Source organism: Orcinus orca, chromosome 8, assembly GCF_937001465.1.
Source record: "Orcinus orca chromosome 8, mOrcOrc1.1, whole genome shotgun sequence".
NCBI classification, from domain to species: Eukaryota; Metazoa; Chordata; class Mammalia; order Artiodactyla; family Delphinidae; genus Orcinus; species Orcinus orca.
The window spans coordinates 48,191,904-48,206,319 of NC_064566.1; the positions used below are offsets into that span (position 1 = coordinate 48,191,904).

Below are 14,416 nucleotides of genomic sequence, written 5' to 3' on the forward strand. Positions count from 1 at the left end.
CCATTGGATTACCTTGACTCCTTTCTCAAGATCAGTTGACTACATTTGTGTGGGTCTATTCCTGGATCTTCTAGCCCATTCATCAATTCTATTTGCCTCCTTTTGCCAGTACCATACTGTCTTTTATTTTTTTTTAATCTTTATTGGAGTATAATAGCTTTACAATGGTGTGTTAGCTTCTGCTTTATAACGAAGTGAATCAGCTATACATATGCATATATCCCCATATCTCCTCCCGCTTGCATCTCCCTCCTACCCTCCCTATCCCACCCCTCTAGGTGGTCACAAAGCACCTTCATAGCTTCACAGTAAGTCTTGAAATCTGGGAGTGTCAGTATTCTGACTTTGTTCTTCCCCCAATATTCTGTTGGCTATTCTGGGTCTTTTGCTTTCCTTGTAAACTTCAGAATCAAGTTGTTGATATCCACACAATAACTTGCTGGGTTTTGCCTGGGATTGCATTGTCTCTATAGATTAAGTTGGGAAGAATTGGTCTTAATAATAAACACAAAATATCTCTAAATTTATGCAGATATTCTTTGATTTCTTTCATCAGGGTTTTGTGGTTTTCCTTATATAGATCTTGAACATATTTTATTAGGTTTATACCTAAGTATTTCTTTTTTGAGGGTGCTAATTTAAATGATATTGTGTTTTTAATCTCAAATTCCAATTGTTTATTGCTAGCATATAAAAAAACAATAATTTTTGTAAGTTAACCCTTGCAACCTGCAACCTTGCTATATTCACTTACCAGTTCCAAGAGATTCTTCTGTTGTTGATTCTTTGGCATTTTTTACATAGACGATCATGTCATCTACAAACAAATACAGTGCTATTTATTTTTTCCCAATCTGTATATTTTTATTTCCTTTTCTTATTAGCTAACTCTTCCAACAGGATGTGTGATAGGAGTGATGAAATGGGATTCCTTTACCAATTCCATTTTAAGAGGAAAGCTTCTAGGTTCTTACCATTAAGTGTGATGTTAACAGTAGGGTTTTTGTTAGTGTCTTTTTTATCAATTTCAAGAAGTTCCCCTCTATTCCTAGTTTGCTGAAAGTTTTTATAATGAATGGGTGTTGGATTTTGTCAAATAGTTTTTCTCCATATATTGATATGATCATGTGATATTTCTTCTTAGTCTGTTGTGGTGTATTACATTAATTGATTCTGAATGTTGAATCAGTTTTGCATACCTGAGATAAATTCCACTTGGTTGTGGTGATTATTCTTTTACACATTATTAGATTTAATTTGTTACTTTTTTTTCATGAGGGATATAGGTTTATAGTTCTCTTTCTTGTAATGTCCTTGACTGATTTTGGTATCAGGGTGATGTTGACCTCATGAATTAAATTAGGAAGTATTCCCTCTGCTTCTGTCCTCTGAAAGAGATTGTACATATTTGGTACAATTTCTTCCTTAAATGTTTGGTAGAATGCACCAGTGAATCCCACTGGGACTGATGCTTTCTGTTTTGGATGGGTTGTTAATTATTGATTCAATTTTTTTTAATACACACGGGCCTATTCAGATTACCTATTTCCTTTCACGTAAGCTATGATAGCTTGTTGTCTTCCAAGGAACTAGTGCATTTCATCTAGGTTATCAAATTTGAGAGCAAACAGTTGTTCATAGTACTCTTTTCTTCATCCTCTTAATGTCTGTAGGATTCATATTCATAACCCCTATTTTATTTCCAGTATTAGTAATTTGTGCCTTCCCTCTTTCTTTTCATAGTCTGAATTATCACTTTTGTTGGTATTTTCATAGAATCACATTATGGTTTTATTGATTTTCTCTACTGATTTCCTGTTTTCAATTTTATTGGTTTCTGCTTTAGTTTTCATTATTTCTTTTCTCTTGCTTATTTAAATTTAATTTCCTCTTCATTTCCTAAGGTGGAAACTTAGATTATTGATTTCAGATAATTTTTTCTTACATATGCATTCAATGTAAATTTCCCTCAAGCACTGCTTTCAGTGTAGCCCACAAATTTTGATAAGCTCTATGATCACGTGTTTTTGTTACTTCATTATTTCTCTGTTAGTTGGACAGTTACTCTTCTGTTTGACATTATATTAGAAATTGCAACATATATTCTACTTAACAAATGGCACCAAAATCAATAGAATCTCTGACCCTCCTCTCAAATACCGCAAGGACCTGTTGGTGATATTTTCCTCCTCCTGAAAAAACATGCTTTAGTAGTTCATTCAATGTGCATTTCCAAGTAGCAGACTCTGTCAACGTGTTCTTTTCAATCATGTTTTTCTTCCACCGTAACTCTTTAAGGATATCTAACTCTGTATACAATCTGAGTTTGTCAGCTATTTTCTTTCAATATTTAAAATTCCATTCCACTGGCTTCTGGCTTCCATCAATGCTGCTGAGAAGTCAGCCCTCTCTCTAATTATTAGTTGTTTGAAGATAAAATCTGTTTTTCTCTAAATGCTTTGTTTTTGCTGTTTTGTTTTATTTTCTGCAGTTCCACTATGATATGTCTGATTGTGAATTTATTTGCCCTCCTTGGTGTATGCCAAGGTCTTAAATGTTGGCTTTAATTTGTAGTGGAAATATTTCAGTTGCTTAAAATTTATTTACCTCTTCCATCAGATATTACTTCACTATCCAGTAAATTCCTTGAGGCTCCAAAGAATCTGTCTTAAAAATTTATCTAGATATTTTAGATATCTTCAGTTGAAAAAGTTGTTCTGAGTTTCTGAGTCTGCCATAAATCTAAGTGACATTGGGGAAGATGGAAAGCACAAAATAAGAATGAGTGTAGATGAGATGACAATTATAGAAATCCAATAAAGACAAGGTGAAGGCAAAATCTTTTGGAGAGCTGGTAGGGGATTAAAAAGAATTGAGATTGAAGAGAGATTTAAATGGATGAATTGAAAGGACATGGTGAACTGCATTCATGTCAGCAGGAAGAAGGATGAGTAGGACACCCATTGACACAGAAGTACGATAGTGACATTCAGTAGGACAGGAATTCCAAAAAGAGGGGAAACCTGAATAATGTGTGAAGTTGCGACATGTAAAATCTCATTTCATCTGCTGCCCAAAGATATGTCCAAAGGCATTGGGGAGAAAAACATAACACTGAGGAAACACTGAATACTAGAACATTTGGTCCTACATCCACACATTAAGATGGCATCAGTAGAAAAGAGATCTTCATAATCCATATATAGTTCATAATATAAAAGTTATTCATAATACAAAGATATTATTAACTAGTGTCAGATGAAGAGTAAGAAGTGAGTGACAAGTAGAAACCAGGTAAGAAGTGCATTTTATTTATTTACTGAGACATAATTAACATATAACATTGCATAAGTCTAAGGTATACACCATGCTGATTTGATACATTTATATATTGCAATATTACCAACATAGAGTTAGCTAACACCTCTATCACATCACAAGATCATTTCTTTATTGTGGTGGGAACAATTAAGATATAGTGTCTTGGTAAATTTGAAGTTTATAACACAGTGTGTTGCTTATAATCACTATCTGAACATTAGATGTCTAGGACTTATTTATCTACTGGTTGCATATTTGTACCCTTAAACAACATCTCCCTAATTCCTACACCTTCCAACCCCTTGTAACAAGCATCCTACTCTCTGGTTTTTACTAGTTTGGCTTTTTAGATTCTACACATAAGTGATATTATACAGGATTTGTCTTTCTCTGTCTGACTTATCTCACTTAGCATAATACGCTCAAGGTCCATCTGTATTGTCACACACACAGGGCAGGATTTTCTTCTTTCTCATGACTGAATAATATAAATATTCCCTTGTGTGTGTGTATAGTAAATCTTTATCTGTTTAGCCATGGACTGACACTTAGGCTGTTTCCATATCTTGGCTATTGCGAATAATGCTGCAATAAACATGGAAGTGCATATATCTCTTCAATTCTCTGTCTTCACTTCCTTTGGATATATATCCAGAAGTGGATGCTGGACAATATTGTGGTCCTATTTTTAATTTTTGAGGAACCTCCACAATCTTTTCTATAGTGGCTGAACCAACTTATATTCTCAGCAATAGTATACAAGTGTTCCCGTTTTCTCCACACCCTCTCCAGCATTTATTATTTGTAGACTATTTGATGATGGCCATTATGACTGGTGTGAGGTGATACCTCATTGTGGCTTTGATTTGCATTTCTCTAACAATTAGCAATGTTGAGCATCTTTTCACATGCTTGTTGACCATCTCTTCAGGGAAATGTCTTTTTAGGTCTTCTGCCCATTTTTTGCTAATCCCATTCTTTTAATGTAGCTGTCCAGTTTTCCCAGCACCACTTATTGAAGAAACTCTCTTTTCTCCATTGTGTTCTTACCTCTTTTGTTGTAGATTAACTGACCATAAGTGTGTAGATATACTTCTGGGCTCTCTATTCTGTTCCATTGATCTATGTGTCTGTTTTTAGGCCAGTACCATGCTGTTTTGCTTACTGTAGCTTTGTAGTATAGTCTGAATCAGGGAATGTGATACCTCCAGCTTTCTTTTTTCCTCAAGACTGCTTTGGCAATTTGGTCTTTTGTGGTTCCAAATAAATTTTAGGATTATTTGTTCTACTTTTGTGAAAAGTGTCATGGGTATTTTGATAGTGATTGTATTAAATCTATAGATTGCTTTGTGTAGTATGCACATTTTAACAACATTAATTCTTCTAATCCAGGAACAGAGGATATCTTTCCATTTCTTTGTATCATTTCCAAATTTCTTCATCAGTATTTATAGTTTTCAGAGTATAGGTCTTTCACCTTCTTGATTAAGTTTATTCCCAGATATTTTATTCTTTTTAATGTGATCATAAATGGGACTGCTTCCTCAATTTCTTTTTCTGATAGTTCATTATTAGTGTATAGAAAAGCATCAGATTTCTGCAAATTAATCACAGAGTTCTGTATATTAACATGCCAAAGGCTAAATGAGTGTCTTTTCGTCCCACAGCCATGGACACAGAAGAGTCTACCCCTAATGAGCTCCTGCTCAGAGACAAAAATGGGCAAGATCTCCAAGAGATGTTGAGAGAAGTAGGATTGGCAGTTGAGTACTGGTTGCCCAAGCTGCAGGAACACCTGGGTGTGACCTGTGCCCAAGCCTTACAACACCTAGAAGAAAAAGAACTCCAGAAGCTGCAATCCCAGGCACAACATCCCTGGGAGAAAAGGGCCCTGGAGAAGCTGCTTAACCTGTCATACTCAAATACTCTTTCAGAGTTACAGGAGTCTCAGGTGGAAACAATAAAGAAAAGGCAGAAGCAGGCAGAACAGGCACTGCAGGAGCTAAGAGAGATGCTGGCAGAAGGGAGGCAGCGACAGGAAGAGGCAGTGAGGAAAAAGGAAGCAGAGCTGATGCAGGCAATGGAGATCCCCAAAGAGTTCTGGCCACATCCCGAAAAGTCCCTAAGAGACGTCACGGAAAACATGCTGGGACAACTCAAACTTATGGAGGGGACACTGTCTCACAGGAAGAACCTTCCAGATAGAGAGCTGGTGCGACATGCATCTGGAGGACTAGCCCTTCAGGGAGTTTACAAAACCAGTAATCAAAGGGGCCTGACAGAGAAGAAAGAGGAGCTACTCGGTGTCCCCAAGGAGTTCTCACTCTGTGGCCCTACGCAGAGTACACGGATGGAAACAAAGGAATTTACATCTTCTCAACAAGAATCCATGTTCATCCAGGCTGTAGAGAAGCTGGGCTTCAGTGTAACTGCCTCAGCAAAGGGTGGAGGTTGGGGATTTAGCCTGGAAGCTGCTATGAATCAGAGCAAACATTCAGAATCCAAGGAAACCCAACAGTCACATTCTAAGCACTCTTACTTCTGCTCAACCAAGTTCAGCTACATCCCACTGGCCTCCTGCCACTTTCCCACTGACCAGCTCCAGCTCTCCAAGGCTGCCCTACAGGAATTGAAATGCATTGAAGACCTTTCAGGTCAGCCAGAAGACCCAGACAAACTTCCCTTGCTGAGGCGCAGGACTGAAGCCTTCTTCCACAGGTTTGGCTCTCATGCTAACCAGGGCCCTCTGCACCTGGGAGGAATCTACTGGTGGAAAGCCATTTCAGAGGGCTTCCAAAGTGAGCAGCTGGCAGAAGTGAAACAGCAAGCTGCAGAGGCCCTGGATATTTACATAAGGGGCAGCTACAGTGGCTTTGGAGTGAATGTTGCTGCAGGTGTGGATGTGTCAGACTCTCATTCAAAAACAGCCTCTCAGAGAACAACCTTCCAAAATCTCCAAACCAAAGTCCAATTATCTGTGGCCCAGACAGGTGGCCCACCAGAAGCAAATGGCCTTTCACAGTGGAAAGCTGGCCTCGTTGCCAATAATCAAACCTGGTGTGTCATTGACCGGGGAATTCAGCTGGTGCCCGTTTGGGACATCATCCTCACCAGCCACCGAAGCGATTTTAAGGATCCTTGTCAGGTAGCTAACTGCCTGAAAGACAGCTACACTGCTCTGACTGGTCTTACTGCCCAGATCCAGGAGGGAGAAGAATTACTGAGTGTTGAGAAGGAGGCTAGGCTTTTCCTAGAGGATGTGAAATCCTGGGAGGTATCTGATCCTGAAGAGCAGCTTAAAAAGCTGATAAATTTCATGCAAAGATTGAGTGAAAAAATAAAAAGTTATAACACTTGGTCTAATATATGCCTCACAGATAGGGGTCTGCAGAATTTTCTGGTAGACACTGTCAACTTCTGCAAAAAGTATTCCATATACGAAACTAAATTTATTAAATCTCAGTTGCGCAGCCTTTTGGATCCTCACATCTACAAAGTGACAAACTTTCCTCAGGCTCATTCCATCATGCAGTGGCTATTTCAGTCAGAACCAGAGGAAGAGAATGTCAATATCACCCAATTTTCTGAATTAATTAAAATCTTTAAAAAAAACCAGAATGACCTTATGGAAGTAAAGGCCAAGTCTGAATCCACAGAATCAGTGGAGGAAGCTCAAAGCAAGGTGACTTATGAGGTCAGCTTGTCTCTTGGCTGCTTCTTGAGATACCTCCAAGAAACGGGGCAGCCAGACACACACATCTTGCTACTTTTGATTGCAGCTGGTGCAGGATATCATGTGGTAAACAATACATTTCAGTATCTCCTTGGGTGTGATGAGTTAGACTTCCTACTGGATAAAATGCAAACTGCCCTAGATAAATACCAAGAGCTCAAAAATATTTGCAACTACAAGGCTCAGGCATTCCTGGTGCTCACAGGTCTGACAGCTACACTTGGCATCAAAGTTGCTTCTCCAGAAGAGAAAACAGAACGCTTGGCATTAGTAAGACATCACATGGGACAATCTTTGTCTAAAGAAGTTGTACATGTCCTCACCAAACCTGGGGCAGATCATGATTGGGAAAACCTAGAAAAAGACTTGAGATTGCTCATTGATGAGGATTATGAGGCCACCGTCTCTTCATTGCAAATGGAGGATGTGAAAAAACAATTGCAAAGTCTTTTCCATGGAAAGAAACAGCCCCATGAACCACATGATAATGAAAGTAACAAACGGGAGGTCATAGAAAATAGAGCCTTCCTAGAAATACTCCAGCGTCTAGGCCTAGAACATTACTACCCAAAAATGATGAGCAGAGCTAACTTCCATATGATCTACAAGAATCCTGTGTACAACACCCAGCCCTGCTCTGAAAGAGAGCTTCCCTTCTATTTCCTACAGAAGCTACTGATGCTGGATTATGGGCTGAGATACCTGATCATTAAGGATGATGAATACACAGAGAAGCAAGTCTATCCAAGCACCTCAAATCAAGAAAAGGAGGCTTTTGATCCATATGAAGATCTATTTGAAGACAGTAAGAGCACCACTAATCCTTCAGCAACCACTAATGCCAGGCCCTACATTCACCCTATGGATATACAGATGGCAGTTCTTCACTGTGCAGATGATTTTGCCAGACAATACATTTTGGCCAAACTTTCCATTTGTCAGTTTGCCCTCCCCCTTCTCATACCTAATCCTTGCAATGCTCAAATTGAATTCTCTCTCTGGTCTCTCAGTCAAATTAGGAGGAGCTGGCAGCAAACAGGGAAATCAATAAAAGAGGAGAAGGACAATTACAAAAATCAGCAGATGTGTCGTGTCTCTACCCCCATTGTGTCTTTTATTAGAGTTGGAAACGGCTTCTCTGCCTCCAAATCTCAGATCATGAACTGTCTTCTCAGTAAAAGGAAACATGATGTCTTTTTTCACCGACATTGCAAAGGGAGCAGCAAAGACTGTCTCTTGATGGGAGGTGTGGTGGAAGTTGCCTGGTTCTGTCCTGGGGGTGAAGATCAGGACAGGTTTGACAACTGCCTGACCTTCATCAATCTTCATGGAGATGCAAAGGAACATGAGAAACAACTTGCCTTTTTGCAGGAGGTCTCTTCTCTCATTGTGGTCCTCATGTCAACTTCTGATGACAATAAAGAAACCCGAAAAATTGTCCATGACCTGTGTCAGAAATCAAAAACTTTAATCTGTTTGCTTGATGATAAAGAAAAAACCATGGCAAATAACTCTGGCCCAAGAGTGAGAATTGGGGTCAGGAACAGAAATGAGGCAGAATTAATAGAGGAGCTCACAACTACAATCAGACGTTTGTTAGAGCTTTCTGACACTGCACTCAGCTTGGAGAACTGTGCCCAAATTGCTCGCAAGCAAGGATTGCTTATTGATGAAGACCAGAGAGAATGCAAGGAAGCCAAAGAAAAGGCAGAGATTCTAATGGCCCTACTGGGAGAAATGGAAATACCTCAGATGAAGGAAAATTTACTACCCCTTCAGGGAAAACTGTGGCAACTTTGGTGTAAAAAGGACAAAGAACTCTATCATCTGAGAGAAAAAGGGAATCGAAGCATTGAACAACACAAGAGTGAGATTGAGACAGATAAACAAATGATACGATGTCAACAGTTGAGAAAAGCCTTTCCTCTCAATGATTTAATGCATTCTGTCCTTGAAATTCTCCAAAATCATTCAGAAACTCATACCAAACTCTACTTCTTGCAATGGCTGAGTGTGTTTTTAGACAATTTGACTGCAGGACACTTGGAAAAACTAAATGAGAAGAAAAAGGCATTGTGGTCACTGGTCCAAAAAGAAAAGCAAGAGGCACCAAAGAGCAACTCTCTGAAAGGCTTGCAGAATGAGATAGAAGTTATCTCCAGAGAGATTAGTGACTGCACCTTGGGAATTGAGCAACTTCTCAGAGAAGTTGGCCAGATCTATGAAGCTCTGGAAGAAGCTTCATCCATGAAAGATACCCTATTTCTCTCCCTTCCCCACATTGCTGCAGATCTGATGCTATCTGGTTTTCCCATTGAGCTAATGGATGGGGATGCTTCTTATGTGCCCCTGAGGTGGGTGGCAGCTGTTTTTGACAAGGTCTCTGAGAAACTTGGAAACAAACGGCTCTTTGTTCTCTCTGTCCTTGGCCTGCAGAGCTCAGGGAAGTCCACCCTGCTGAATGCACTTTTTGGGCTGCAGTTCACTGTCAGTGCTGGGAGGTGTACCCGGGGGGCCTACATGCAGCTTCTGAAGGTGGAGGAGACATTTGCAAAGGAACTTGGCTTTGACTTTGTGCTTGTTGTGGACACAGAAGGACTTCGGGCCCCAGAACTCAGCAACAAGTCCCAGAATCGTGACAATGAGTTGGCAACCTTTGTCATCGGACTTGGAAACTTGACTCTGATCAATATTTTTGGGGAAAATCCATCAGAAATGCAAGATATTCTACAAATAGTTGTCCAAGCTTTTCTGAGGATGAAACAAGTAAAAATATCTCCTAGTTGCCTCTTTGTTCATCAGAATGTGGGAGAGATTACAGCTAAAGACCAAACTATGGAAGGACGAAGGCGGCTAGAGCAGAGACTGGATGAAATGGCAGCAACAGCAGCTGAAGAAGAGCAGTGCTCAGATGTAACCCGCTTTCGTGATGTCATTAAGTTTGATGTTAATACCCATGTCTACTACTTTGCTCACCTCTGGGATGGCAATCCCCCAATGGCCCCTCCCAATCTTCGTTATAGCCACAATGTCCAAGAACTGAAAAGCAGAATTCTTGTGACTGCCCAACAGGAATCTAGGGGAAGCATCATGAAGATATCAGATGTAAAATTCCGAGTTCAAGATTTGTGGAGAGCACTATTGAATGAAAACTTTATTTTCAGTTTCAGGAATACCCGAGAGGTCATGGCCATGAGCAAACTGGAAACCATGTATAACTACTGGACATGGGAGTTGAGGAGTCATGTGCTGAGCATACAGGACCAGCTGATCAACCAGATTCAGAATGAAAAAATCCAGATACTCGAAACACACACAATTGAGGCTCCAGTTACAGAGAAATATGAAGCCATCAAGCAAGAACTTGAAAAATATTTTAATGAAGACCCAGATAGTGAAGTGCTGGTACAGTGGAAAGGAAATTTTGAAAATAAGCTAATAATCCTTAAAGAGGCATTCATTTTAGACAGCCAAAGAAAAGCCAAAGAACTTCTTAGTTTTAAAAAGAATCAAGAAAAACTGCATAACAAAAAATCAGGTTATGAAAAGGAATTATTGGAAAAAAGCCGAGAGTTGGCTTTAACTGTAAAGGGCACCCAACTGAGTGAGGAAGAGCTACATGAGAAATTCAACACACTTTGGAAAAAATGGGTCTATGATTTGTCCTCAACTCACTCTCCAATCGCAGAGCCTAAAATTGAAGTGGATTCTGAAAACATCCTTTTGGATTATTTCAAAAAGGAGAAAGACAGGGCAAGCATACTGAATAAAAATTATGGAGAAAACTTTGAAATCAAATATGACAAACATATCAAAATGAACAAGAAATATTTGAACTTAGTTACAATGACATTAGAGGTCCAGGATAAAGAGTCCATAAATATGACTACTAACCGCATTGTTTCAAAAGTTAATGAAACTATTGACAACATTTGTAGGCAAAAGCATGATTACAATCCAGCTTATTTCTATGAAATCCTGAGAATAATAGATGAGGAGGTGAAATCTGCACCCACTAAGGAAAGATACACATTTACAAGAAAATATGAAATAGACTTATCCTTGTATTTATTCCAAAGAGCATCAATGAAGTTTCATCATATGCACAAGGAATTCAAGAGAGCAAATGATCCTGTAAACTATCTGGAAAGCAAGAAAGATGATTTCTTCATGAGTTTTAAGATCTCTTGTCAGGGAGCAACCTCAATTAAAACATTTGTTGATTTTCTGTGGCACAAACTCACCACTGCTGTCTCCAACACCATAAAGAAAAACATGGCCCGCAAAATTGCTGGGGACATGCAAGCCACCTGCCCGGCTTTCAATGGAAACAGGGCTAACCTGGAGAAACACATTCTCATCTCTCTGGCAGAAGAGGAAAATTTTGATAATTTTTGGCAGTACATTCATAATCCGGAATCATATTTTAAGAATTACATTGAAAACCACATTAAAAGATATTGTTCTGACAAAGGAAGTGAAAAAATGAAGACATTTTTAAAAATAAGTTCAGATGAAATCAAGAATGCCATCCTCTCAGCTATTCAGGCATCCACAGCAGTAGCTAAAGATAAAAGCAGCACTGTGTCTGGGTGGTTGGATTTGTTCTGTGATCACCTGGGGAGTAACTTGATCTTTCCACGAAAAGACTTGATAAGCATTGAACACCAGGAGATAAAAGATATTGATTTTCTCAAAGAAGCCATGAGTACAGCTTTGGATCCTGAAATGAAGAGAGTAGAACAGAATGATTTGTATATGTTTGTAGAAGAAATCGTTCCTGAAATCCAGAAAATGCTCACTGAACATCTCTGTGGCTGCTGGAAACAGTGTCCCTGCTGTAGAGCAATTTGTACAAACACAATCCCTATGCATGATGGAGACCACAGTGTTCCCTTCCATCGTCCACAGGCTGTCAGTGGAGGAAGGTGGTACAAAACAGACCATTTTGTCATTGATTGCTGTACCAGTCTGGTATCAAGTGATTGTGTTTTGGTTTTCGGAGATGGCAGGGAAGTCCCATATAAGAACTATCGACAGGCAGGAGGGGAATATGCCAGGTGGAGTATCACCCCAGACACATCCACCCAGCCATACTGGAAATGGTTTGTCTGCCACTTCAGATTAAAGCTACAAGAAAAATATCTCCAAAGATTTGTAGGTAAAGGTAAAATTCCTGATGCATGGGACAAAATTAAGAAACAGGATGTGCTTAATGACTTGAAAGAAAATTAATACTCAATGACCACAAAACAGCCCCAGTATCTGAACAAAGGAGGCACATTACCTGAGGAAGGCTAAAATATCACCCACTCATAAGGAAAACATCCCTTATATCAATTTTTTCAATTGAAACATCTAAAACTAAATCAGTTAACAGCAAGAGTTGAAGACTTGCTGAGAAAGAACTTCATTTTTCTTTGCCTCAATTCCTTTTGCTTTAAAAACAGATTACTAAAATATATGAATACATGATAAAATCAAATAAAATCCATTTAAAATACCTACTTCATATTTTAAACTATTATTCTGAATGTTATTTTTTAATTTTAAATATATAATGTTATTTAAAGTCACAAGAAAGTCATTTTCATAGAGGGAAGTTAAAATCATTGCAGACTGCCACAAATTCTATAGAATAACTACACAGTTTAACCAATATACAGTTCTTGACTGGAATCTACAAATTCTTTTCAGTTCTAAGTGTATTTTTTTTACCCTCAGAAATTTGTGAGGAAGAGTTATTAATGCTTGAATGCAAAAACATTCATGGAAAATTCATGATTCCCAATTCCCAAATATAGTGCTTTTTAGGGATATCCTGTTATAGGAAATGAAAAAAAAAAACAAAAAAACCCCAGAAACTTGACCAGGATACAGCCTGCATCAATTCTGGAAACATTATTCAAAAAATATGGAAAATAGAAGTTAAATAACTTTTTCTTATTTAACCATCATCCTCCTCTTCCCTGGTGCCTTGGCACTTGCGTGTGCATGTTTTTTAAAAAAGGAAAAGAAAAAATTCACAGGAGCTTAGGTATTCAAAGCCTAGAGCTATGTACAAGTCTGAAAAGGACTGGTTAATGGAACAAGATTTATGACAAGGTAAAAAGGGCCATTTTAATCAAGGCTGTGGACAAGGTCAAATTTGATTAAGCCATGATCATTTAATCATTAATGATTTAAAAAAAAACTATTCCTTCAAGACTAAAATGTCAAAAAATATATAGTTTTGTGTGGTGATATTTCAAAAAGAGATGCTTTTTACGTATTAAAAGGTAAGAAAATGCTTATCTCCAAATCAGGCACCCTTGTGACTTTTCACAGTATTTGAGCCATAGGGTCATGATCAGAAATAAAAATGAAGAACATGCTGAAGCCAACCAAGGATCTGAGAGGGGAAGGAAATCTCCCTTCTGCAAACTTTTACCTTCTAAAGCAATGACTTTTGCTAGGTTCTCAAAGCTGATGATCTGAAGGAATCCTGATGCAAAGAAAAATCCTTATGCCTGACATAAGGGCATCCATTGGCTTCCATTTCAGGGTACACTGTCTACCCGTCCATAGCCAGTGAAAACAGACAGTACAAAGAGCAGTCAAAGGACTTGGATCTTCAGAGCTGGGAGACAGGAGCGTTCACTCTGCTATCTTTGTGCCCCAAGGCTTCAAGCATACTCTCAGTTTCAGGTCAAATGACCATGTTTCCAGAAGAAATCCTGGAACAGAAAAATTATATGGAAAACAGATGTTCTTGGACAGTAGGGTTTCCCTTTTGTTCTCTAAAAAAATAGCCTCACTGAGAGTTGGAACTAGTAGGATAAAGTTGAAATAGTGATAAAAACAGAACCCATGCATAATATAGCACCTGTTTCTGACATAGCTGCATCCTTGATAACTGTGCAATGTTAACATTCGCTGAATGCTTTCATATTTGTTTAATGAATCCATTAAAACTTTTAACTAAAAAGTATTATATATCATAGATTAACTTTGATTTTTCACGCCAAATTGTTGTGCATAAAAAAATTAATTTTTTGATAAATTCCTCAGGCATTTAAGTAGAGTGATTATTAAATGAAATTCAGAGGCTGTGTCAAGAACCCAAAATGGCTAGACATAAGTTGGGAATGAGAGAAGATGGCTATGTGTAAATGTGGTTTTCTATGATAGTAGTGGATGGTAAAGTGCCATCAACATAGGGTAAGGATTAAAGGGTCAGTGGGTTGAGGTCACTGAGGGAGATCTTAGGAACAGTGGAGTAGGGTGAATGGAGTCAGTAGGGATGAGAATCATATGGTCATCAAAAATGGGAGATGACGGGCCCAGTGTAGGTCACAGATTAGAGATGGCCAGAGTTGTAAG

General features: G+C 38.6%; 2 protein-coding genes across 7 annotated transcripts in view; one reads left to right on the top strand and one right to left on the bottom strand.

Moving 5' to 3' along the window:
- The window catches only part of LOC101281769 (interferon-induced very large GTPase 1-like), a 31,489-nt gene extending 17,465 nt beyond the window's left edge, over positions 1 to 14,024 (top strand). For both annotated transcript variants that reach the window (XM_033404612.2, XM_004279281.4), the window contains one exon: positions 4,989 to 14,024. In XM_033404612.2, the coding sequence (XP_033260503.1) occupies positions 4,991 to 12,289 (7,299 nt within the window). In that variant the 5' untranslated portion in view covers positions 4,989 to 4,990 and the 3' untranslated portion in view covers positions 12,290 to 14,024. The remainder of the gene's footprint in view (positions 1 to 4,988) is intronic.
- The window catches only part of ZNF215 (zinc finger protein 215), a 169,974-nt gene that overhangs the window by 119,686 nt on the left and 35,872 nt on the right, over positions 1 to 14,416 (bottom strand). The gene's annotated exons all lie outside the window — the stretch shown is intronic.